Raw genomic sequence first — 28000 nt, forward strand, 5'->3', positions numbered from 1 at the left:
AACTATGGACTTTATTTTTTCAAATATTTAATTACATTTTCAAGATTCAGGTTACACTATTTATATGTGTATCAAGGTTTTTGATCACACTTTATATGTTAACAAGCATTATCTAAACTTTCCAATGGTCAGATCCGTATTTCAGAATTGTATTTCTGATAAAACATAACTAACGATAGAAGAGGAGGACGGCAGCTTCAGTGATCTCCTTGCTGGTACTCCATCCATTATGCTTTCCATAACCATCCCAGTCAAAGGCTGCAAAGTCTCCGCACTGTCTGGGGTTTCCTTCCAGGATGAAGCCTCCTCCACCAATGCAGTGCTGCAGAAATGTAAGACAGAAATAACGCAAACAACTATTAATGTTTTCCCTTCTTTCATAACCCTTCTCCTATTCATTTGATTCAATCCAGAGGCATAGTTAAAGTTTCAGCATGGGGGCAAAACTCACTCAAGTGGGCCCCCAGTCTGGGCATACCAATGTTACCACGTCAAGTGATCATATATGAAGCAGGTAGTAGTTCCATTCAGGTTTCAGCACGGCCACCATTACCTTGATTACTAGGTATGCCGTGTATTTGTTAAGTTTGGAACACATATTTGGTTCCATGCGTAAAAAGCCAGAAAGCTATCGGCAGGTCCTTCCATTTTAATTTTTTAAAATTAATGTTCAGAAACAAAAGAAAAGGTTTTTTATTTATAACCATCAATCTGGCCATCATATTAAGGCTGTAGTAGTATTAAGTGATGCCCATACATACAGGGTAAGAGTCAGCAAGCAACAGCATGCTGAGACTTACTCTACTAGCTACAGCAAGATAAGGTCTTTATAGCATACTGACTGTGTGCTTTATTGATTAGGTAACTTAGCAGAGCTGAGAGTGTCATTGTTTGTTATATCCATTTCATGGATCTCATCATCTCTCATCTATAATCTGTCTCATCTCTCTTTTTCTAATAAAATGCTCTGCCAATATATACAGAATAGGAGTAGTAGTACTGTGATTTGCCATATTTGTAGAATAGGAGTAGTAGCACTGTGCTTTGCCATAGTAGTAGCAGTACTGTGCTGTGTCCATATGTACAAAATTGGAAAAGTAATACTATGCTGTGCCCAGATACACTCAGAATAAGAGTATTACTACTGTGCCGTGCACATATGTGGGGGATATGAGTAGTAGTACTATTCTCTTCCCATATATATAGAAGTATTGTGCTGAGCCCATGTCTGCAGTTTAGAATTAGCATTACCGTACCAAAATTTAACAAAATCATTGGATGGCTATCATTGATACTCACATGTTCCACATTGCATCCTGTGACCTTCACCCCAGGACATAGAGCCAGGGCAGCTTTTTCATTATTAAATACCCGGAACTGCACATAACCAGCAATGAACTCATCTGAAAGGACAAACCGAATTGTTCATATCCATACGTATGACGTAATGTGTCATATTACTGTTATCACAAAAACACAGTTGTTCGTGGTGCACAGTTTGCCCCTTAAGGAGCTACTCACGGTATAAGACCGGTCCACACAGTCTTTGAAAAAGTCCACAAAGATAGTATTTTCACTATGACCGGAGCTCCATGGATTCTTCTTCTCCCTCTTATTTAATCTTAAAACTTCGATGAACAGCACCAATCTTCAATTTCTCCTGCTGAAAGTATGTCACCATTCAGACTAGCACCATCGCACTCTCATTCTCCTCTTTTAATTGTATTGTAACTGGAAGAAAATATGCAGGCAGATGACGTTCCAATAAGGTTAAAATTAATTCCAATTCATCATACTCACAAAAATCCATTAAAAATGCGCATATCACAAATTCACATAACGGGACGCTAGCTTTCTATCCGCCCGACCCAGGGTTTCGCCGGCAAGGCTTCTTCCGGGGCGTTGCTAGCGTCTCAAACATCCGTCCCTTCTTTTATACATATTCCTAATCTACTACACATAAAGCTTTATTTTCAACAAACATTATTTTGTATACATTCCAAACCCCTATAAAATCAGTTTACACACAAGACTAATAATATAAAATGATTAATATTCCATTAGGTTTCTCATCAGCAATGTTTTCACATTTCCCATATAATTCCATATTAGATACAATGATAATACAATCATTACAATCCTCTGAACAAATGTTACAATGTTGCGATCGTATAAATTACACATACAGTTTGCGAGTAGGGACGATTACAATTTCCACCACCAGATGTCACTCTAACACTAGGATTCCTACCCCGTCAATTAATCTCTCCTGACTTCTCAGTGACACCCCCCCCCCCTTTCTTCTCCGTCTCTACCCGAAGCCATCGCTTAACCCTACTGCTTCCACTAGGATTGGTGAGCACTGTAGAAATATAAAAAAGGGACTATTGAGTCACAGTGTCTCAGCCCACTTTAAGAGATTCCATAATTCGGATCCGAAAGGATTAACTTTTTGCGGTATTGAAAAAATAAAATCACACTGGCGAGGGGAAAATATGGGCACTAAGTTGAGCAGAAGAGAAGGATTTTGGATCCACAAACTGGACACCTTGGCCCCGAGGGGTCTAAATATTGATTTTGAATTAAAATGCTTTTTAAAAGATTACTAAGTTTGGTTATATGCACATTGTCTGGTCACCAATAGAGAAAATGATATTATATTGAAAAAGGAGATATAATTGGACACTTCACGAATAGATGACACTAAAACAAATTTATTTTTAACACATCAAATCACATCAAATTTATCAGGATAGGGTGAACAACAATAGATAGAGACATAAAAAAGATTTGATAATACCCATAATTCATACAAATATTAAAGAGTACTCTTACGACGTAAAAAAACACATATGGAATGAAATTGGAATGCACGAGGCACTTTAATAATTTAGTTAGAAGATAGGCTAGTATGGGCATTTTTATAAAACATCACAATACATAGGATAATGAATACTTGCAGACAATTATGGAATCTAATTAAACTATAGGAATTTATCATATGCATATATTATACTATGTTTTTAGTCATATGTAACACCGAGTTCTCACCTATTGAGGAAGCTCTGGAATGAAAAAGAACGGGTAGCTGCTCACACTAGACTAGCATGGTGTGTACAGGTTTTGTTTTAAGCTCCGAGGAAAAACGAGGTAGAGATCCATTTGGAGACTATAGTGGAAGCAGTAGGGTTAAGCGATGGCTTCGGGTAGAGACGGAGAAGAAAGGGGGGGGTGTCACTGAGAAGTCAGGAGAGATGAATTGACGGGGTAGGAATCCTAGTGTTAGAGTGACATCTGGTGGTGGAAATTTTAATCGTCCCTACTCGCAAACTGTATGTGTAATTTATACGATCGCAACATTGTAACATTTGTTCAGAGGATCGTAATGATTGTATGTATTATCATTGTATCTAATATGGAATTATATGGGAAATGTGAAAACATTGCTGATGAGAAACTTAATGGAATATTACCGTATATACTCGAGTATAAGCCGACCCAAGTATAAGCCGAGGCCCCTAATTTTACCACAAAAACCTGGTAAAACCTATATATTTTTTACTCGGGTATAAGCCGAGTTTGGGTTTTCAGCACATTTTTTTGTGCTGAAAAACTAGGCTTATACTCGAGTATATAAGGTAATCATTTTATATTATTAGTCTTATGTGTAAACTGATTTTATAGGGGTTTGGAATGTATACAAAATAATGTTTGTTGAAAATAAAGCTTTATGTGTAGTAGATTAGGAATATGTATAAAAGAAGGGACGGATGTTTGAGACGCTAGCAACGCCCCGGAAGAAGTCTTGCCGGCGAAACCCTGGGTCGGGCGGATAGAAAGCTAGTGTCCCGTTATGTGAATTTGTGATATGTGCATTTTTAATGGTTTTTGTGAGTATGATGAATTGGAATAAATTTTAACCTTGTTGGAACGTACCACACCATCTGCCTGCATATTTTCTTCCAGTTACAATACAATTAAAAGAGGAGAATGAGAGTGCGATGGTGCTAGTCTGAATGGTGACATACTTTCAGCAGGAGAAACTGAAGATTGGTGCTGTTCATCGAAGTTTTAAGATAAAATAAGAGGGAGAAGAAGAATCCTTGGAGCTCCGGTCATAGTGAAAATACTTTTCTCTATCTTTGTGGTATATTACTGTTATGTTGGACAATATCTTACTTTTTCCATTTGGTGAATAATATGATGCCGTCTGTTCAGGACTTCCAGCGTCATAGACAACAGGAACCGCAGGTCCGTTATTTATGAGACAGGTCCCTGTATTGTAGATCAATGGGTATTTCTGGGAGAATTCAAGAAGATGTTTATAAGGATTAAATAAAATGTAACATTTATTTATTCAGCAATCATCAAAATTACAGCCTATGCACAAAATTGTGACTTTTAGTCTTGGCAGTGGATATAACTCTGTACTAGCCAATGGGTATTGTATGTTACCTAAATATGATACAATCCTATTTCTTAGAAGTTCCTTATGAGTTTTCATATTTAAAAGTACAGGAAATAAGCACATTAAAGGTTATTCCCACAAAGACAAGATTCTTAAATAAATTCAGGGTAACAAAATAACTAGAGATGAGCGAACATACTCGTCCGAGCTTGATGCTCGGTCGAGCATTAGCGTACTCGAAACTGCTCGTTGCTCGGACGAATACTTCGCCCGCTCGAGAAAATGGCAGCTCCCGCCGTTTTGCTTTTTGGCGGCCAGAAACAGAGCCAATCACAAGCCAGGAGACTCTGCACTCCACCCAGCATGACGTGGTACCCTTACACGTCGATAGCAGTGGTTGGCTGGCCAGATCAGGTGACCCTGGGATAGACTAGCCGCTGCCCGCGCTGCTCGGATCATTCTGTGTCTGGATGCCGCTAGGGAGAGAGCTGCTGCTGGTCAGGGAAAGCATTAGGGTGTTCTATTAGCTTACTGTTAGGCAGGAGTGATTCTCCAAGAACCCAACAGCCCTTCTTAGGGCTACAATAACGTTATACTTTTTTTTTTTTTATTTGCATCTAGTACCATTTTGTGAGGAATTAGCAGGGGGACTTGCTACTGTTGTGTTTAGCTCTTAGTGGCACACATATCCACCTCAAAGACCGAAGTGGGAAAATTTAGTAGGGGTTGGATTTCAATTAGGCACTAACTCAGTGTCATCTCATCTGGCATAGTAGTGTGCTTTGATACTTGGCTAGAAAATAGCCATAGGAGAATCCAAACAGCTTACTTACCCTTACAGTAGCGTTCTATATATTTGATTTCTGGTTGATCTGCTGGTGGCTGTACTTGCTGCAGTGCATGTACTAGCCAATTCTGAGCAATTTGTAGTGAGACTTGCGACCGCTGTGTTTTGCGCTTAGTGACGCACATATCCATAGCAAAGACCGAAGTGGGAAAATTTAGTAGGGGTTGGATTTCAATTAGGCACTAACTCAGTGTCATCTCATCTGGCATAGTAGTGTGCTTTGATACTTGGCTAGAAAATAGCCATAGGAGAATCCAAACAGCTTACTTACGCCTACAGTAGCGTTCTATATATTTGATTTCTGGTTGATCTGCTGGTGGCTGTACTTGCTGCAGTGCATGTACTAGCCAATTCTGAGCAATTTGTAGTGAGACTTGCGACCGCTGTGTTTTGCGCTTAGTGACGCACATATCCATAGCAAAGACCGAAGTGGGAAAATTTAGTAGGGGTTGGATTTCAATTAGGCACAGTCTGCCATTTGTCCTTTTTTATTTTACGTTTATTTTGTTTAATAACTCAGTGTCATCTCATCTGGCATAGTAGTGTGCTTTCATACTTGGCTAGAAAATAGCCATAGCAATAGGATAGCATCGTTTGGTTTTAAAAACTCAAAAACACAAAAAAAAACAAAAAAAACAAAAAAAACAAAAAAAAACAAAAAACACAAAAAAAAACAAAAAACACAAAAAAAAGTTTAAAAAAAATTAAAGTTATAACTCTCATTTTAAAAATGTTTAACCCGAGGGCTAGGGGTAGAGGACGAGGGCGGGGACGTGGGCGTCCAACTACTGCAGGGGTCAGAGGCCGTGGTCCTGGGCGGGGTGAGACACCACCTGCTTATGAGGGAGCAGGGGAACGCCGCAGAGCTACACTCCCTAGGTTCATGTCTGAAGTTACTGGGACTCGTGGTAGAGCACTGTTGAGGCCAGAACAGTGCGAACAGGTGATGTCGTGGATTGCTGACAATGCTTCGAGCAATTTGTCCACCAGTCAGTCTTCCACGCAGTCCACCCATGTCACCGAAATCGCCACTCCTCCAGCTCCTGCACCTCAGCCTCCTCCCCCCCAGTCTGCCCCCTCCCAGGAAAATTTGGCATTTGAACCGGCATACTCTGAGGAACTGTTTTCTGGACCCTTCCCACAGTCACAAACCACTTGTCCGGTTGCTGCTGAGCAATTTTCCGATGCCCAGGTTTTCCACCAGTCACAGTCTGTGGGTGATGATGACCTTCTTGACATAGTGGAAGTGTGTAAAGAGGTGTCCGACGATGAGGAGACACGGTTGTCAGACAGTGGGGAAGTTGTTGTCAGGGCAGGAAGTCCGAGGGGGGAGCAGACTGAGGGATCGGAGGATGATGAGGTGACAGACCCAAGCTGGGTTGAGAGGCCGGGTGAACACAGTGCTTCTGAGACGGAGGAGAGTCCTCGACCAGAACAGGTTGGAAGAGGCAGTGGTGGGGCCAGACGGAGAGGCAGGGCCAGAGCTGGTGCATCAGCGCCAAATGTGTCAACTAGTGAAGCTCCCGTGGTGAGGGCTCTTGCGGCGAGGGCTAGATCTTCAGAAGTCTGGAGGTTCTTTAAGGAAACACCGGATGACCGACGGACTGTGGTGTGCAACATTTGCCAAACCAGGCTCAGCAGGGGTTCCACCACTACTAGCTTAACTACCACCAGTATGCGCAGGCATATGAATGCTAAACACCCCACTCAGTGGCAACAAGCCCGTTCACCTCCGGCCGTGCACACCACTGCTCCTTCCCCTGTGTCAGCTGATAGTCAGCCCCCTGCCCAGGACCCTGCCACAAAAACCCCATCGTCGCCTCCACGATCCTCCACAGCATCCACCAGCGTTCAGCTCTCCATACCCCAGACGCTGGAGCGGAAACGCAAATATAGTGCAACCCACCCGCACGCCCAAGCCCTTAATGTGCACATCTCCAGATTGCTTAGCCTGGAGATGCTGCCCTATAGGCTAGTAGAGACCGAGGCCTTTCGCAACCTCATGGCGGCGGCCGCCCCTCGGTATTCGGTCCCCAGCCGCCACTACTTTTCCCGATGTGCCGTCCCAGCCCTGCACCAGCATGTGTCAGACAACATCACCCGTGCCCTGACCAACGCCGTTTCTGACAAGGTCCACCTGACCACGGACACGTGGACGAGTGCTGCCGGGCAGGGCCACTATATATCGCTGACGGCACATTGGGTTAACTTGGTGGAGGCTGGGACCGAGTCTGACCCTGGGGCTGGTCATATACTGCCGACGCCGAGGATTGCGGGGCCTACCTCGGTCCAGGTGTTTCAGGCCTACTATGCCTCCTCCTCCTCCCACCACCCCTCCTCCACCTCCTCCTCCGAACTACCATCCGTGGGCACGGCGCCATCAGTCGGTAGCTCTAGGCACAGCAGCAGTGCCGTCGCTAAGCGACAGCAGGCGGTGCTCAAACTGCTGAGCCTAGGCGACAAAAGGCACACCGCCCAAGAGCTATTACAGGGCATCACGGCGCAGACTGATCTGTGGCTGGCACCGCTGAACCTGAAGCCAGGCATGGTTGTGTGTGACAACGGCCGTAACCTGGTGGCGGCTCTGCAACTCGGCAGACTGACACATGTGCCATGCCTGGCCCATGTGTTAAATCTGATAGTTCAGCGTTTCCTCAAGACATACCCCAATCTGTCAGATTTGCTCACGAAGGTGCGCCGCATCTGTGCGCATTTCAGGAAGTCCAGCACAGATGCTGCCACTCTCAGGGCAGCGCAGCGCCGCCTCCAACTGCCCGCTCACCGACTGTTGTGCGACGTGCCCACGAGGTGGAATTCAACACTGACCATGTTATCCAGAGTTTACCAGCAGCGCCGAGCGATTGTAGACTGCCAGATGTCAACTTCCACCAGAACTGGTAGTCAGGTCAGTCAGCTTCCTCAAGTCTACAATGAGGAGTGGACGTGGATGTCTGATATCTGTCAGGTGCTGAGTAACTTTGAGGAGTCAACACAGATGGTCAGTGGCGATGCCGCCATCATCAGCCTCACCATCCCGCTGCTTGGCCTGTTGAAAAACTCTCTGGTCAGCATGAAGTCGGAAGCTTTGCGCTCGTCACAAGAGACGGGGGAAGAAGATTCCCTTGTTGATAGCCAAAGCACCCTCAGGTCTGTTTCTCAGCGCATATCGGAGGAGGTGGAGGTGGAGGAGGATGAGGAGGAAGAGGAGGAGAATGTTGGCGAGACACAAGAGGGGACCATTGTTGAGTCCTTCACTGTTCAGCGTGTATGGGCAGAAGAAGAGGAGTTGGAGGAGTTGGAGGAGGAGGAAATGGACAGTCAGGCCAGTGAGGGGAGTGAATTCTTACGCGTTGGTACTCTGGCGCATATGGCAGATTTCATGCTAGGCTGCCTATCCCGTGACCCTCGCGTTCAAAGAATTTATTCCAGCACCGATTACTGGGTGTTCACTCTCCTGGACCCACGGTACAAGCAAAATCTTTCCACTCTCATTCCTGCAGAGGAAAGGAGTGTGAGAATGCATGAATACCAGCAGGCCCTGGTGCACAAGCTGAAACAGTATTTCCCTTCTGACAGCGCTAGCGGCAGAGTGCGTAGTTCTGCGGTACAAGTAGCGAGGGAGAGTAGGCGAGCAGGCAGCTTGTCCAGCACTGGCAAGGGTACGCTTTACAAGGCTTTTGCCAGCTTTATGTCACCCCAGCAAGACACTGTCACCTGTCCCCAGTCTCGGCAGAGTAGGGCTGATCTTTACAGAAAGATGGTGAGGGAGTACGTAGCTGACCATACCATCGTCCTAAATGATCACACAGCTCCCTACAACTACTGGGTTTCAAAGCTGGACATGTGGCACGAACTGGCGCTGTACGCCTTGGAGGTTCTTGCCTGCCCTGCCGCTAGCGTCTTGTCCGAGCGGGTTTTCAGTGCAGCTGGTGGCATCATCACCGATAAGCGTACACGCCTGTCGACTGACAGCGCTGACAGGCTGACGCTTATTAAAATGAATAAAGGCTGGATTTCTCAGAATTTCCAATCTCCACCAGGTGAAGGAAGCTCAACCTGAATAATTGATCCACTCCTCCTCCTCCTCATTTTCCTCCTTCTCCTCCTCTTTGTACAGTAAAGCAGAGGAAACTGGCTATTTTTTGACAGGGCCCACTGGCTCTTGCTATAGTACTTTATGCATTTAATTTTTCTGGAGGGCCACCTACCCGGTCCTCTGTTTTAAACAATTTTTGGGAGTGCCACATACAGGCACTCAATGTATTCCATTTTTCTGGAGGGCCACCTACCCGGTCCTCTGTTTTAAACAATTTTTGGGAGTGCCACATACAGGCACTCAATCTATTCCATTTTACTGGAGGGCCACCTACCTGCTCCTCTGGTTTGAAAAATTTTTGGAACTGCCACATACAGGCACTCAATCTATTCCATTTTACTGGAGGGCCACCTACCTGCTCCTCTGGTTTGAAAAATTTTTGGGACTGCCACATACAGGCACTCAATCTATTCCATTTTTCTGGAGGGCCACCTACCTGCTCCTCTGGTTTGAAAACTTTTTGGGAGTGCCACATACAGGCACTCAATCTATTCCATTTTACTGGAGGGCCACCTACCTGCTCCTCTGGTTTGAAAACTTTTTGGGACTGCCACATACAGGCACTCAATCTATTCCATTTTACTGGAGGGCCACCTACCTGCTCCTCTGGTTTGAAAAATTTTTGGGACTGCCACATACAGGCACTCAATCTATTCCATTTTACTGGAGGGCCACCTACCTGCTCCTCTGGTTTGAAAACTTTTTGGGACTGCCACATACAGGCACTCAATCTATTCCATTTTTCTGGAGGGCCACCTACCTGCTCCTCTGGTTTGAAAACTTTTTGGGACTGCCACATACAGGCACTCAATCTATTCCATTTTTCTGGAGGGCCACCTACCTGCTCCTCTGGTTTGAAAAATTTTTGGGACTGCCACATACAGGCACTATCCAAATTAAATTGTCTCCATAGCAGCCTCCACACGTTGTCTCCATTGCTACCTCCAAAAGTCGTCCATATAGCTGCCTCCATACATCGTCCCTTTATCAAACGAGGTGTGTCAGGCACAAATTTGGGTTGTTTTCATGGATTCCACATCAAAGTTGTTAACTTTGTCGCCACCCTGCTGTGTAATCCACAAAATATACTGGCAAACTTTTATCATGTACCGATATTATTTGAGCGCTTCTTGCTCACCTCCTTTGGTTCCTCTCTGCCACCCATTGGTTTGAAGCCTGAGTCCATTTAGGGTATGTCGCCATGACACTCTCTAGCCTGCTGCCGCTGCCTCTGCATGCCGTCCCCTATAGTGTCAGGGTCAATTATTGCATGTTTTAGATGCTATCTAGCTTCATTCTGTCACTCTGTCATGGCCATGCTGTTGCCCATAATTTTGGCATAATGGTGCGATTATGCAGCCTCAGAGGCATCCATGCATGCTGCCCCTGCTGTTTCCTGTCCATTTCCGTGGTGTTTCCATCCTTTTCTGAGGTTCCCAGGTGTTTGGCCAAGCTTCCCTGTGCAGAGCCTTGGTCCCCTTGAAAAATGCTCGAGTCTCCCATTGACTTCAATGGGGTTCGTTATTCGAGACGAGCACTCGAGCATCGGGAAAAGTTCGTCTTGAATAACGAGTACCCGAGCATTTTAGTGTTCGCTCATCTCTAAAAATAACTCATTCTCTAATTCCCTGTTAATAACCAAAATACAGCATTTTACACATATAATGCCAACCTGTCTCTATCAGTCCTGGTATGCAATTTTGGTTGTCGGTGGATCCGGCTGTAAATCTTGTGACTATGGTCAGATTCTTCTCATGAATAGCTTCTCTTATTTGCATACTGCAGTGCTCTCTGACTCCTGCCCCTCCCCGCTGAATTACAAGACCAGCTCAGACTTAAGCTACTAGTTACAGACAGAAAAGGTCTATATAGCAGGGGAGGAGGCATATACCAGAGCTCACTGTGTGTTTTATTGATTAGGTAAGTTAGTAGAACTGAGAGTGTCATTGTGTGTTATATCCATCTCATGAATCTCATAGTCTCTCATTTCTGACCTGCCTCATCTCACTTTTTCTAATAAAATGTTCATAAGCTAAATAAAAGTGTAGATAAACCCTGTACTGTAACAATCTAAGCACATTGTCAGCACATAGCATCTTATAGAACAGAGGGAATCATGAGGAATTTGCTTAGAGAGTCGCTTCCCAGCAACAAAACTTACTAAAATGGCAAAGTAGGCGGTTAAAAATTATCTTTATTAATCATTTATTAATATTTGAGAACTTTCTTTCTTGGGAAACCCCTTTAAAGAGGGTTTACCAGTTCCCAAATACATTCCCTGCACAATGCAGTTTTTACCTGTGGGGAGATTTAGAAGTCTGTAGATCCCTTTGGCAATTGGGGAATACAATTCGATAAATATGACTTCACTTACTTTGAACAGCTGAAACAAGTTACCACCTTCTTCAGATAAGAAACCCTTGTCTGTACGGTATCTTAGTATCGCAACATCTCTCCACTTAGACAAAGGTGTTATGTTGGGGACATGCCATAACCCCAAGTCTTTAGCAACAATATCATAATATCCGGGGTTCTAGAGAAAATATTAACAAAGAGATGCTAAAATGTACATGGTCAATCACTTTGTAACAAGCATTGCTAAACATAAACTAGATAAAAATAGTCTGACACTTTTTCATATTTCAGTGTACAGAGCGGCGTCATTGTTTGCTGGATGGGATGAAGTTTTTATTGATCCCATTTTGAAAACTTTAAAACTTTTCTTCAAACTTTTATTTGAGCCAGGATAAATGTTTTTAAATTTTAATAGACTGGATATTTTAAACGTGCCAATACCTAATATGTTTATGCTTTTAATTGCTTATTTATTTTTAGATGTGTTCTAGCGAAAAGGGGGTTGATTTGAATTTTTTATTTTTTTTTCTGTTTGTTAAAACTTTTTTTTTACTATTATTTCACCCCCCAATTGGGTACTTGAGTTGCTATATTATACCTTGTCTGTAATTCCTAATGACAGCAAAGAGAGGCTTTTAAAGGCTCCCAGTTGTCATCGCGGTGATCGGTGCCCTACAATGATGTCAGGGAGGGCACCCACCACCATTTAAAGATGGTTTTGCCCTGCTACATGCCTATTACGTGCTGTGGGCGAGCCCTAACAGGTTAATTGCTATGATCAGTGCTAGATCAGGGCTCCATCCGTGATGCCTCTCCATACTCCCCTTAACGACCGGTCAGCGCATATATATTTACGATGGGCGGTCGTGAAGGGGTTAAATAGATGATTAATTTAGGAAAGTCCTTCAATCAGGAAACTCATGTCCTGGGCAAGGGGTCTTCCGACTTAGAAAAAACTCTGCAAGTCGTTGTTAAAAAAAAAAATAAGATGTACTTACTGGAGCTCCAAATCTCACGCGCCGGCAGGGAAACAGCACCTCGACTCTTATGGCCACCAATCCTCTGTCCCAGTGCCTGATACAGTGCTTTTTTAGTAACAGCCACCCCCTTTGTCCCCAGTCTTCCTGTAGAGTTTGAGAATCCCTTTTAAATGGTATTCCCATCTTGATCATGGCTGAGATGGGAATACACAGTAGCTTCTCCTATACATGTTGTGAGTTGCTAGAACAGCTTTGGGCAGCTGTCCTATGTTATTTTCATAGTATCATCGTTTATCATCATAGTTTATACGGTTGAAATAAGATACATGTCCATCAAGTTCAACCAAGGAAGGGAAGGGATTGGATGAGGAAGGGATTTAGGGGAAACAATTCCATATAACATAACCATTAATGTTATTTAGGAGTAAAAAGGCATCTAGACCCTTCTTGAAGCTCTCCGCTGTCCCTGCTGTGACCAGCGCCTGAGGCAGGCTATTCCACAGTTTGACAGTTCTCAAAAATTGATTTAATTTGAAACAACTTACCACCATATTTTTTGTATGGCCGGCGCCACACAGGTCGCTTTGTCTGCAAAACACCGGCTCGTTCCCGATCGCAGGCGTTTCCATAGAAACGCCGATGCGAACGAGCCGAGGCCCGCCCCGGTGGGCGCGACTTTGTCTGCGTTTGCGTTTGCAAGCGCAGACAAAGCGCCCTGTGTGGCGCCGGCCTATGGACCATCCATATATTTGTATAAATAAATCATGTCCTCTCGTAGTCGTCTCTTTTCCAGACTAAATAAATCTAGTTGTTTTAATCTTTCCTCATAACTCAGACCCTCCATACCCCTTATCATTTTTGTGGCTCTACCATCTCCAGCTCCAAGGCCTCCTTTTTATGGACCCGTGCCCGGAAATGGACAGCATATACCAGGTGAGGCTGAAATTGATAAAAGTTTGAAGTTATAGAGAAACCAATGAGCCAAGCTGTTTCCTTAAAGGGGTTGTCAATTGTTTGTGTAATTGTTTTAGATTCTTGCTTGCCACCATTTTGGATTCGTCCGGTCCCCCAAATATATGCAAAATTACTTCAAAACAGTCTGCCATATTGGCTCCATGCAAGATGCTTTACTACGTTTAGGAATCCATTTGCCTCAAATTCATAGTAAGTACCTTATAATCATCGCTGGAAGCTCCATCAGGGAGTCCAAATGTGGCATAGTTGGCCCAGTTGCCTTCTCCTTTTGGGTTGTTGATGTCATTTCCTTGCTGGCTGGACCAGCGATCTCCCAATGTACATTTACCATTCATGTTATTCACATGGACACTGGCCACCAATGTCCACCCTCCACCATCAGTCGTCATGTCACAGTACGTCTGATACATCAGTCCATCTTTTGTGGTCAATGTGTATATTCCATCTAAATTTTGTTAAAAATACCATACAGAATGTAGTTAAATTTTGGGTTTTCATTTCTTGAACTATATAGAGATATTTGCATAAGAACATTACTCCCAAATAATGGGAATGAATCATAACTTTGTGACAATTACTGTATATTTTACCTTCAAAATCGGCACATGAGCTCTTTATTTCTTTGCATGATTTGCATCCACAGTCATTTAATCGATCTTTGTCATTGTTTTCACAGCATATCAGCAGGTTCTCAATGGTTTTTTTTACATTCCCTGTAGAAGACTTCCCTAAGAAGATATTTCATAATTATTGTATAAAAATATACTTGTATATTAGTATTTCTATATTTGTATATCAACATTTCATCAGACCTCCCTTGTCACTCCTTTGTCCTCAAGCAGGGCCCTCTCCCCAATTGTTTCAAATGAACATATTAATACTCTGTAATATCTTAATTGCCCCCCATGTAGATGAACAATGGGGCTCATTTACTAAGGGTCCGCGGACTGCATTTTCATCAGGGTTTCCCGATGATTTCCAATTTGCGCCGCATTTAACAGGGGTTATTGGCGCACACGATCGGATTTTGGCGCATCGATGCCGGCTTTCACGCGACACAAATCGGGGAGACGGGCCGTCGGACGATCCGATGGATTCGGACAACACGTGGGATTTAACATCGAAAATTGTGTTGCAAGACAATGCATTCACAAACAACGGGAAGAAGAAGGTGAACTCCGGCGGACCTCAGTGGGGAAACAACACATGCATGATCTCGGGCGCACGATCTTGGTAAATCGCGCCGGACTTCATCTTCGTCGGACAGTCCGGATCGGGGAAGTGGCTTTCCAGTCTAGAAATATTATAAATTTACCCATACTCATCAATTTCACCATATTTGGAATATTTTACTTCCCAGTACATGGCATTGAATATAAAATCCATAAAAACCCAGAAAACACCAGAAAACAAGTTCTCACACAGATCTGTACACAGAAAATCAAAAAAAGTAAAGGGGAGCAAAAAGCTGTGTTTGGAAAATGTAAAATGGAAAAAGTCTATTGGCAGCAGATCAGCCCCATCTGTAGAGGATCATAATATAGGTGACCACATCAAATCACAGCAGCCTCTATAGACTTCTACTCCTCCTCATCCGCCATGGAGGCTGCTGTGATTTCATGTGATCACATACATGGCGTACAACTTGCTTTTGTTAGAAGGCTAAAGGACTTGGGATGATGTCACTCTGGTCACATATCACATGTGTTAACACATAACACGTGAATGTAACAAGGCACAATGTAAAAAAATTGACGCAATATTTCCTATAAGTACATAGAGCTTTATATGTCTGTAGTTGAATATCAGCAGACAGTCCCAAAGTACAAGTAGGCAGAGCAGGGATTTTAAGAGAGGTGTGACAGGCATAGACACACACAGGTAGCTTATTAGCATGTTGACAAAAAAGTGATTTTTCTTCAAAATGTAGTTACCGCTGTAACGGTATGCTTCCATTACAGGTGCTCTGGTGTGTGGGCTGGTGTAAATATGTTAATGGTACACTCCCTTTAAGCTAGTGATATGTTTGTATCTGATGCATTCTGCTTACAGTAGCATTGAGTAAGAAATGTACAGGCAGATATATATGCCACAAGAAGAACAGCTTTTTAAAACGACATGATTTCTGACTAACCTTTAACAATATGCCCATTCTGTGAATGTCTAGTGTATGTCCTATATGTCTAGGTGTGGCCTTCTAAAAGCTGTGTATTATATATATAGCCTATCAAGCTTTTGTTAGTATGTCAGGATTAGCGTTTAGCGGACCTGAACCATAAAGTTTGGATTCGCCCACACCCAACCAAGAATTTCATTAGAAGGTCGGATCTGGGTTTGGCACAACACACCACCATTGGCACAGTTCGCAGACACTAACTCTTTAAATGCCGTTGGCAAAGTCACCAGTGGCACTTACATGATAAGGGCATAACGCACACCAGAACTAGCATGATAGTTCACTCAGGGCACCACCATTTTAGGAGCGATCGCCACTCCCTGATGATGTCATCAAGTGCAATGACCCTCCCTGAAATAGCGGCACATATGCAGTGTTCATATACTGTTAACTCAACCAGTAACACCCACGATCAGTGCTGGCACCAATCATGGCTGTTACTGGTTGAGATCAGTACTCAACGGGGTTTTTAAATTTAAGTGCAGCCAAAATCAAATTCTAATGGACCGCTCATCATTAGTCAGTATATCATATCAGATTGATACAATGAATAAAATATCTAAGCCAAATTCAAGTTAAGGTATGGGTGGACACTTCTGTACTGTGTGACCCATTTAGATGAGTGATGCCGGATTGTAGCAAATTTTATGCAACCTTTGTGTTAGTACTGATGGAAATGTATGACTAAATTGACAAATGTAAAAACCTGTGTTCACACAAAACCTAATGAACACACCCGACTAAATTGACAAATGATTACCATTCAACTTATCAGAAGGGTGCGTCCATAAACATTCTTATCAGCCCTGACTGCCGGTGTCAGTTCAGGTAGAGTGCAAGTGACTCCTCAACTGTATCTGCCTATTGGAAGACAGCCCTAAAGCATGGCCCCAAGAAGCCAACGTTCCCTACTACGTAAAATGTGAATAATGGAAGTCACAAAAATATGGCAGCGAGGAACAAAATCATAAAGAGTAGGGAGTGGTCAGGATCACAGCTGATATCAAGTCCAGGTCATAGAGTATTCACACATAAGTAGGTAAACTAAAAAGTCATAGGGATTGCGTCGCAGGCAGAAGATATTTATAAAAGTTAACCGAATTGCCGACACAGGACAAGAAGGCTCATCCTAATTAGTGGAGAGATTGTCAGCCCAATCAACAGCAGGAGACTGGCTGTTATCCACAGCCTTCACACTGGTGTGTCTACCCAACATGGAGATCTCTTTAGGCAGGGCTGATTAATCCTTTAACTGCATGGATCAAACACGATCACCGCCTCTAATGAGACAGACTGAGGGAAAACGATTCCCTCTGTCACCCAATTGGCCCCATGCAACATGAGCGCATACGGATACATACAATACATTGCAGTAGAAAGAACTGCAATGTATTCTATGAGGGTTCATGGTATCCCCTTGTGGAACAGTTAAATAAAGTTAAAATTAAGTTTTAAAAAATAGAAAATACATTTTTAAAAACTCAACATTTAAAAACTAACTATATAGAGAATTAAAAAATAGAATAAAAAAAAAACATACAAAATTTTTATTGCTGTATCTGTAGCAAACTTGGCTAAGGAAATATATTACATTATTATACCCTTACTGTAAAGGACTAAATTCAAAAACAATTTTTTTTTAAAAAATTGCAATTTTAATGCTTCCTACCTACCGAAAAAGTACTCTATAATAAAGATTGGTATGATTTTGGGACACAACTTTTTCATCAATCTAACCCGTTACCTTATACAGTAATAGACAAACCCTAATTATGCTATTTTTATTGACGAATAAAAGAGTTACGGTATAGATTTTAGAATATGGCAACACATAATCAAATGAGTTTTCCTCTAAAAGGGTATAATTTTTGCTAAAGTAGTAAAATATATGAAAACCTGTTCATATTTGGCGTTTGCTGTATGGTGAACTATGTAAATGATTTAATGCAAAACCTAGTGGCGGAAAGAGTTAATACATTTTTATCGTTATTCTATTTTTACCCTAAAAATGAACCTATTGGAAAACAAAACTCTTAGCACAAAGAAAGGCCCTCATTTGTCCATGTAAAATTTAAAAAAAATGTTAAAAGTTGTTAGAAGTTGAGCATGGAAAAAACTAAAAACATGCTTTTAGCCTTGTCCTTAAAGTGTGAAAACTTTGCTTGCGCTTGTGCCCAGAATTGGAGTCATGACTATCAGAACTTGTATCAAATAGTAGTAAAATTGTAATAAATTATCATAGACATTACCCCTCTGACAGACCCCTCGCCGCTCCTCTGGCTAGTGGAGCAAATGCCCACGCATGACTGCTCTGTTCCATTAATCTCTATGGAGCTGGCGGAAATTGCTGAGCGCTGCGCTCGGTGACCTCTGTTAGCTCCATAGAGATTAATGGAGCAGAACGGACATGTGCAGCCATCTGCTCCATTATTCTTATGGAGCGACATGGGTCGTTCGGACCCCTCGCTTTTGCGATCTGCGGGTGTCTCAGCACTGAGACCTCCACTGATCAGCAAATTAGGCCCTAACCCATGGATGCGTCCTAATTTGTTTTTGTGGGAAAACACCTTTAAGCAAAATGGCAGAGGCTTTGGGGGTCAGGTGACTCCTGACCCGGGGAGACTTCTCAGTATATAGATAGGATTTAGGTGCGCGTGCACCAGAAAGTGGTGCGCGCTCCTGCCGAGGTAGGAGGTGGGCGTGTATTCGGTGGAGTATATGATTGGTGGGCCTTCTGCTGATATCATAGGGAATAGCGCACATACACACATAGCGCACATACACACATTTTACTACGGAACGCCAAGGGAGATAAGGACACATTGTAATAAACTATATAAGGTAACATATGGGAATAAAAACAAGGGCATGTTAGTTATGTAATGGAGTGTTTCCGCCTTGGATTATATAAAGTAAATATGTATTGAAGTATCACAGTGGGCAGACAGGCCCGTTATTAACTATTTACTGCCTGTAAATTTATGATATTTTGTATTAATTCACTCAGCAAAGTGTAGATTTTATATTTAAATTACTTACCGCATTTATGACCATTTACTCCTGCAAGTGCCAAAGAGATAATTAAAAGGCTGTGCATCTGCATTGTTTTATTTTGCAACTAGAAAAATAGAACGTGAAAAAATGCATTTTATATTGTAACATTATCGAAATTTATACATGTTATAACAGACTTTTAATGGGGAAATGTTTCACAAAGTATGTAAACTATCCAGGCAGAGACTGATTATTAAGGGCAAGGGACTTCACCCCTATTATAAGCCCTTGCCCTTAATAATAATAATACTCGATGTGGCCAGAACTACCTGCTCAATTACTATTCTCGAAGCTGACAGTTACGGTAGTAGCATCTGCGTCTTTAGGAAGCAGATGACATTGACACAGAGTGTGCTGTCGACAGGAGACTTCCCCTGCCTGCACGCAACGCACTCTGACTTGGGAAGCTCTCTACATCTGTCCAAACTCCCACTGATATGAGAAAAAAGCACAGTAGACGCAAGAGCCAACACAGGCAAATAATTTATTTTTTTTTAAAGCTACACTTTAGGTGTTAAATTGGGGGCTGTGACAATGGGATAACTAGGGGCAAAGTGACTATTGGCTAAATGGGAGCCTTCTAACTAAATTAGCAACTGTGGGGGCACGGAGATTATATTGGCTATTATGGGGTCATTGTTATTATATTGGCTACTGTGGGGACCCAGATGCAATATTGCATATTGTGGGGTGAAATAGTGGTCTCTACAGGAACAGGAGAACAGTATTACATTTTTAATAAGAAGGTGGAGGAGGTGGTGTTGGAGTGCTAAATCTTTTTACGGGGTTCACCATGGGGGGTACAGTAATGGTTGTTTTATTATACAGATTGTTACAGATGCAGTGATTCCAAATATGTGGAGGTTTAGTATATTTTATTCTATTTTACTGAATAAAAACTAATTTGGTGAAAATCTTGTTCATTTTAGCATATCCATCTTTTTTTATTTTTGGCTGACAAATCTGGTTAAGGGCTTATTTTTGGGGAGTAGAGCTGTTCTTTTTAGTGGTCTTATTTTAGATTGCATAACTTTTTAAAATAACTTTTTAGAACTTTTTTTAGGGTATTAATTAAAAAATTATCTTTTTTCTGAATGTTTTTTGGGGTTTTTTTGTTTGCAGACTTGTCAATACCAAATATGCATATGCAGACAGCTTACAGTTAGACCCGGAAGAAGTCTGCCTGCCGGAATCATCGGGCAGCCCTGGGGCACTTGGTAGACCACGGGGCTGCCTAGAAGAGAATCAGATCCGGTAAGTGTCATGGGGGATCCGATCCTTGGGGGGGAACACCCTTACATGCCGGTCCCCAGTTCCAATCGCAGGTGTTAGAGTGCGGAGTCAGCTGTAATATACAAATGACACATGCTGCTTCTGGTGCCGGCTCCTTTTGTGAGCCAGTGCCAGAAGCTGGACGTAATAGAATGTCCCGCTGCGGGGCGTATCTTCCTGCAGTGCGCTTAGGGATTAAATGAAGGCTTTTTTTGTTCATACATTATGGGGCTCATTTACTAAGGGTTACGCTTCTAACTTTCGTTGGACTGTGCACCTTTTTTGGGGATTACATGGCTTTCACAGGTATTTAAGCAGTGTCTGCGCCGGATTTTGGCAAACACAATCCTTTTTTGGCGCAGTTGCACTGGCTTTCAAGCGACACTATTTAGAGGGTGTGCCGAAGAACGATCCAACTTATTCAGACTGAGCCCAGGATTAAACTTTAAAATTGTGTCCCACTAAAAAGATGGTGAATAGAGATGAGCGAACATGCTCGTCCGAGCTTGATGCTCGGTCGAGCATTAGCGTACTCGAAACTGCTCGTTGCTCGGACGAATACTTCGCCCGCTCGAGAAAATGGCAGCTCCCGCCGTTTTGCTTTTTGGCGGCCAGAAACAGAGCCAATCACAAGCCAGGAGACTCTGCACTCCACCCAGCATGACGTGGTACCCTTACACGTCGATAGCAGTGGTTGGCTGGCCAGATCAGGTGACCCTGGGATAGACTAGCCGCTGCCCGCGCTGCTCGGATCATTCTGTGTCTGGATGCCGCTAGGGAGAGAGCTGCTGCTGGTCAGGGAAAGCGTTAGGGTGTTCTATTAGCTTACTGTTAGGCAGGAGTGATTCTCCAAGAACCCAACAGCCCTTCTTAGGGCTACAATAACGTTCTACTTTTTTTTTTTTTTATTTGCATCTAGTACCATTTTGTGAGGAATTAGCAGGGGGACTTGCTACCGTTGTGTTTAGCTCTTAGTGGCACACATATCCACCTCAAACACCAAAGTGGGAAAATTTAGTAGGGGTTGGATTTCAATTAGGCACAGTCTGCCATTTTTCCTTTTTTATTTTACGTTTATTTTGTTTAATAACTCAGTGTCATCTCATCTGGCATAGTAGTGTGCTTTCATACTTGGCTAGAAAATAGCCATAGGAGAATCCAAACGGCTTACTTACGCCTACAGTAGCGTTATATATTTGATTTCTGGTTGATCTGCTGGTGGCTGTACTTGCTGCAGTGCATCTACTAGCCAATTGTGAGCAATTTGTAGTGAGACTTGCGACCGCTGTGTTTTGCGCTTAGACCGAAGTGGGAAAATTTAGTAGGGGTTGGATTTCAATTAGGCACAGTCTGCCATTTGTCCTTTTTTATTTTACGTTTATTTTGTTTAATAACTCAGCGTCATCTCATCTGGCATAGTAGTGTGCTTTCATACTTGGCTAGAAAATAGCCATAGGAGAATCCAAACGGCTTACTTACGCCTACAGTAGCGTTATATATTTGATTTCTGGTTGATCTGCTGGTGGCTGTACTTGCTGCAGTGCATCTACTAGCCAATTGTGAGCAATTTGTAGTGAGACTTGCGACCGCTGTGTTTTGCGCTTAGACCGAAGTGGGAAAATTTAGTAGGGGTTGGATTTCAATTAGGCACAGTCTGCCATTTGTCCTTTTTTATTTTACGTTTATTTTGTTTAATAACTCAGCGTCATCTCATCTGGCATAGTAGTGTGCTTTCATACTTGGCTAGAAAATAGCCATAGCAATAGGATAGCATCGTTTGGTTTTAAAAACTCAAAAACACAAAAAAAAAAAAAAACACAAAAAAAAGTAAAAAAAAAATTAAAGCTATAACTCTCATTTTAAAAATGTTTAACCCGAGGGCTAGGGGTAGAGGACGAGGGCGGGGACGTGGGCGTCCAACTACTGCAGGGGTCAGAGGCCGTGGTCCTGGCCGGGGTGAGACACCACCTGCTTATGAGGGAGCAGGGGAACGCCGCAGAGCTACACTCCCTAGGTTCATGTCTGAAGTTACTGGGACTCGTGGTAGAGCACTGTTGAGGCCAGAACAGTGCGAACAGGTGATGTCGTGGATTGCTGACAATGCTTCGAGCAATTTGTCCACCAGTCAGTCTTCCACGCAGTCCACCCATGTCACCGAAATCGCCACTCCTCCAGCTCCTGCACCTCAGCCTCCTCCCCCCCAGTCTGCCCCCTCCCAGGAAAATTTGGCATTTGAACCGGCATACTCTGAGGAACTGTTTTCTGGACCCTTCCCACAGTCACAAACCACTTGTCCGGTTGCTGCTGAGCAATTTTCCGATGCCCAGGTTTTCCACCAGTCACAGTCTGTGGGTGATGATGACCTTCTTGACGTAGTGGAAGTGTGTAAAGAGGTGTCCGACGATGAGGAGACACGGTTGTCAGACAGTGGGGAAGTTGTTGTCAGGGCAGGAAGTCCGAGGGGGGAGCAGACTGAGGGATCGGAGGATGATGAGGTGACAGACCCAAGCTGGGTTGAGAGGCCGGGTGAACACAGTGCTTCTGAGACGGAGGAGAGTCCTATAGCAGAACAGGTTGGAAGAGGCAGTGGTGGGGCCAGACGGAGAGGCAGGGCCAGAGCTGGTGCATCAGCGCCAAATGTGTCAACTAGTGAAGCTCCCGTGGCAAGGGCTCTTGCGGCGAGGGCTAGATCTTCAGAAGTCTGGAGGTTCTTTAAGGAAACACCGGATGACCGACGGACTGTGGTGTGCAACATTTGCCAAACCAGGCTCAGCAGGGGTTCCACCACTACTAGCTTAACTACCACCAGTATGCGCAGGCATATGAATGCTAAACACCCCACTCAGTGGCAACAAGCCCGTTCACCTCCGGCCGTGCACACCACTGCTCCTTCCCCTGTGTCAGCTGATAGTCAGCCCCCTGCCCAGGACCCTGCCACAAAAACCCCATCGTCGCCTCCACGATCCTCCACAGCATCCACCAGCGTTCAGCTCTCCATACCCCAGACGCTGGAGCGGAAACGCAAATATAGTGCAACCCACCCGCACGCCCAAGCCCTTAATGTGCACATCTCCAGATTGCTTAGCCTGGAGATGCTGCCCTATAGGCTAGTAGAGACCGAGGCCTCTCGCAACCTCATGGCGGCGGCCGCCCCTCGGTATTCGGTCCCCAGCCGCCACTACTTTTCCCGATGTGCCGTCCCAGCCCTGCACCAGCACGTGTCAGACAACATCATCCGTGCCCTGACCAACGCCGTTTCTGACAAGGTCCACCTGACCACGGACACGTGGACGAGTGCTGCCGGGCAGGGCCACTATATATCGCTGACGGCACATTGGGTTAACTTGGTGGAGGCTGGGAGCGAGTCTGACCCTGCGGCTGGTCATATACTGCCGACGCCGAGGATTGCGGGGCCTACCTCGGTCCAGGTGTTTCAGGCCTACTATGCCTCCTCCTCCTCCCACCCCTCCTCCACCTCCTCCTCCGAACTACCATCCGTGGGCACGGCGCCATCAGTCGGTAGCTCTAGGCACAGCAGCAGTGCCGTCGCTAAGCGACAGCAGGCGGTGCTCAAACTGCTGAGCCTAGGCGATAAAAGGCACACCGCCCAAGAGCTATTACAGGGCATCACGGCGCAGACTGATCTGTGGCTGGCACCGCTGAACCTGAAGCCAGGCATGGTTGTGTGTGACAACGGCCGTAACCTGGTGGCGGCTCTGCAACTCGGCAGACTGACACATGTGCCATGCCTGGCCCATGTGTTAAATCTGATAGTTCAGCGTTTCCTCAAGACATACCCCAATCTGTCTGATTTGCTCACGAAGGTGCGCCGCATCTGTGCGCATTTCAGGATGTCCAGCACAGATGCTGCCACTCTCAGGGCAGCGCAGCGCCGCCTCCAACTGCCCGCTCACCGACTGTTGTGCGACGTGCCCACGAGGTGGAATTCAACACTGACCATGTTATCCAGAGTTTACCAGCAGCGCCGAGCGATTGTAGACTGCCAGATGTCAACTTCCACCAGAACTGGTAGTCAGGTCAGTCAGCTTCCTCAAGTCTACAATGAGGAGTGGACGTGGATGTCTGATATCTGTCAGGTGCTGAGTAACTTTGAGGAGTCAACACAGATGGTCAGTGGCGATGCCGCCATCATCAGCCTCACCATCCCGCTGCTTGGCCTGTTGAAAAACTCTCTGATCAGCATGAAGTCGGAAGCTTTGCGCTCGTCACAAGAGACGGGGGAAGAAGATTCCCTTGTTGATAGCCAAAGCACCCTCAGGTCTGTTTCTCAGCGCATATCGGAGGAGGTGGAGGTGGAGGAGGATGAGGAGGAAGAGGAGGAGAATGTTGGCGAGACACAAGAGGGGACCATTGTTGAGTCCTTCACTGTTCAGCGTGTATGGGCAGAAGAAGAGGAGTTGGAGGAGTTGGAGGAGGAGGAAATGGACAGTCAGGCCAGTGAGGGGAGTGAATTCTTACGCGTTGGTACTCTGGCGCATATGGCAGATTTCATGCTAGGCTGCCTATCCCGTGACCCTCGCGTTCAAAGAATTTATTCCAGCACCGATTACTGGGTGTTCACTCTCCTGGACCCACGGTACAAGCAAAATCTTTCCACTCTCATCCCTGCAGAGGAAAGGAGTGTGGGAATGCATGAATACCAGCAGGCCCTGGTGCACAAGCTGAAACAGTATTTCCCTTCTGACAGCGCTAGCGGCAGAGTGCGTAGTTCAGCGGGACAAGTAGCGAGGGAGAGTAGGCGAGCAGGCAGCTTGTCCAGCACTGGCAAGGGTACGCTTTACAAGGCTTTTGCCAGCTTTATGTCACCCCAGCAAGACACTGTCACCTGTCCCCAGTCTCGGCAGAGTAGGGCTGATCTTTACAGAAAGATGGTGAGGGAGTACGTAGCTGACCATACCATCGTCCTAAATGATCACACAGCTCCCTACAACTACTGGGTTTCAAAGCTGGACATGTGGCATGAACTGGCGCTGTACGCCTTGGAGGTTCTTGCCTGCCCTGCCGCTAGCGTCTTGTCCGAGCGGGTTTTCAGTGCAGCTGGTGGCATCATCACCGATAAGCGTACACGCCTGTCGACTGACAGCGCTGACAGGCTGACGCTTATTAAGATGAATAAAGCCTGGATTTCTCATAATTTCCAATCTCCACCAGGTGAAGGAAGCTCAACCTGAATAATTGATCCACTCCTCCTCCTCCTCATTTTCCTCCTTCTCCTCCTCTTTGTACAGTAAAGCAGAGGAAACTGGCTATTTTTTGACAGGGCCCACTGGCTCTAGCTATAGTACTTTATGCATTTAATTTTTCTGGAGGGCCACCTACCCGGTCCTCTGTTTTAAACAATTTTTGGGAGTGCCACATACAGGCACTCAATCTATTCAATTTTTCTGGAGGGCCACCTACCCGGTCCTCTGTTTTAAACAATTTTTGGGAGTGCCACATACAGGCACTCAATCTATTCAATTTTTCTGGAGGGCCACCTACCTGCTCCTCTGGTTTGAAAATTTTTTTGGACTGCCACATACAGGCACTCAATCTATTCCATTTTTCTGGAGGGCCACCTACCTGCTCCTCTGGTTTGAAAAATTTTTGGGACTGCCACATACAGGCACTATCCAAATTAAATTGTCTCCATAGCAGCCTCCACACGTTGTCTCCATTGCTACCTCCAAAAGTCGTCCATATAGCTGCCTCCATACATCGTCCCTTTATCAAACGAGGTGTGTCAGGCAGAAATTTGGGTTGTTTTCATGGATTCCACATCAAAGTTGTTAACTTTGTCGCCACCCTGCTGTGTTATCCACAAAATATACTGGCAAACTTTTATCATTTACCAATATTATTTCAGCGCTTCTTGCGCATCTGTTTACATTCCCCTCACCTGGCATATCCTAAACTTATAAGAACGCTACTACACTTGATCTTATACAAAAGGTTCTTAGAAGTGCTGTTTGGGGAGTAGCCTAGAGACAGGGGCTTGGATTGGCGAAAGCTCGCCTGGCAGCGGAGCGCCAGCTCCATGCGCATCAGCCGCTTCTTGCGCATCTGTTTACATTCCCCTCACCCGCCATATCCCAAACTTATAAGAACGCTACTACACTTAACTTGGTGCAGGCTGGGACCGAGTCTGACCCTGGGGCTGGTCATATACTGCCGACGCAGAGAATTGCGGAGCCTACCTCGGTCCAGGTCTCAAAGGCCTACTATACCTCCTCCCAACCCTCCTCCTCCTCCGAATTACCATCCGTGGGCATGGCGCCATCAGTCGGTAGCTCTAGGCACAGCAGCAGTGCCGTCGCTAAGCGACAGCAGGCGGTGCTCAAACTGCTGAGCCTAGGCGATAAAAGGCACACCGCCCAAGAGCTATTACAGGGCATTCCACATCAAACTTGTTAACTTTGTCGCCACCCTGCTGTGTAATCCACAAAATATACTTGCAAACTTTTATCATTTACCGATATTATTTCAGCGCTTCTTGCGCATCTGTTTACATTCCCCTCACCCGGCATATCCTAAACTTATAAGAACGCTACTACACTTGATCTTATACAAAAGGTTCTTAGAAGTGCTGTTTGGGGAGTAGCCTAGAGACAGGGGCTTGGATTGGCGAAAGCTCGCCTGGCAGCGGAGCGCCAGCTCCATGCCAAGATCCAACTAACATAGTTTTAACTGCAGCACCTTTAATCTACTACTAGTTCACTGCCTCCATACATGGTCCCCTTATCAAACGAGCTGTGTCAGGCAGAATTTTGGGTTGTTTTCATGGCTTCCATGTTAACTTTGTCGCCACCCTGCTGTGTAATCCACAAAATATACTGGCAAACTTTTATCATGTACCGATATTATTTGAGCGCTTCTTGCTCACCTCCTTTGGTTCCTCTCTGCCACCCATTGGTTTGAAGCCTGAGTCCATTTAGGGTATGTTGCCATGCCACTCTCTAGCCTGCTGCCGCTGCCTCTGCATGCCGTCCCCTATAGTGTCAGGGTCAATTATTGCATGTTTTAGATGCTATCTAGCTTCATTCTGTCACTCTGTCATGGCCATGCTGTTGCCCATAATTTTGGCATCGGGAAAAGTTCGTCTCGAATAACGAGTACCCGAGCATTTTAGTGCTCGCTCATCTCTAATGGTGAACTCTATCGGACCTGAGCAGGGAAGTAACAAATGCAGGATATTGGGCGCACAATTATAGTGAATCGCTTCACAGTGCATTATCGGCGTACAATGCACTTTCGGTGAACTCCAGCGGGAATGTAAGTAAATGTGCCCCATGGTGTTGGTAATGGTCTGTGTCACTAGCACTGTAATACATCCACTATATTGCCATTGTAATACATCCACTATATTGTAACTTGACCACAAGTCCACAAACTTTGCAATGATCTATTGCTGCTTAGTTACAGTTTGTATAAACCCAATAACCTGTCAATAGTCATGTTGTTAATAAAATGTTACAGTTATGACTGTAGATCAACTACGAACGACTTTCAATTGTCCACATCTTTCTGAAGCTAAGCTATCAGGTATTCAAGGGTTAAATCTAATCAAACAGGTCACAAAACAGTGAAGATTCATGACAGCTCTACAAACAGCTTATACTACTGTGTACATGAAAGCACTGACAATAAGAGGTCCATCTTACCAGCTCTGGGGTTCTGGCAGTATACAGTAGTGGGTTGAAGTAGCTGATGTTTTCCTGATACCGTTAATTATTATTCTGGTTGAACGTTTCTCCCACTTGTAATCATATCAAAGTAAATGTTAGTTATTTCCTGAAGGGTCTATGGTCCTAGTCAATGCCCAACATTACACTGGTAC

At 44.6% G+C, this 28000-nt stretch overlaps 1 protein-coding gene across 1 annotated transcript; it reads right to left on the reverse strand.

The window, feature by feature from the left end:
- Positions 1–10: 10 nt before the first annotated feature.
- Positions 11–27994, reverse strand: LOC140105374 (intelectin-1-like). Its single transcript, XM_072129292.1, has 8 exons — positions 27825–27994; positions 18877–18955; positions 14252–14389; positions 13859–14106; positions 11726–11884; positions 4180–4300; positions 1300–1403; positions 11–322 (listed from the first exon to the last, which is right to left on the reverse strand). The coding sequence occupies exons 2-8, from the start codon at positions 18938–18940 to the stop codon at positions 170–172; spliced, it is 987 nt and encodes a 328-aa protein (XP_071985393.1). The 5' UTR covers positions 18941–18955; positions 27825–27994; the 3' UTR covers positions 11–169.
- Positions 27995–28000: the final 6 nt, after the last annotated feature.

The sequence above is a fragment of the Engystomops pustulosus genome, chromosome 11 (assembly GCF_040894005.1).
Source record: "Engystomops pustulosus chromosome 11, aEngPut4.maternal, whole genome shotgun sequence".
Classification (NCBI taxonomy): domain Eukaryota; kingdom Metazoa; phylum Chordata; class Amphibia; order Anura; family Leptodactylidae; genus Engystomops; species Engystomops pustulosus.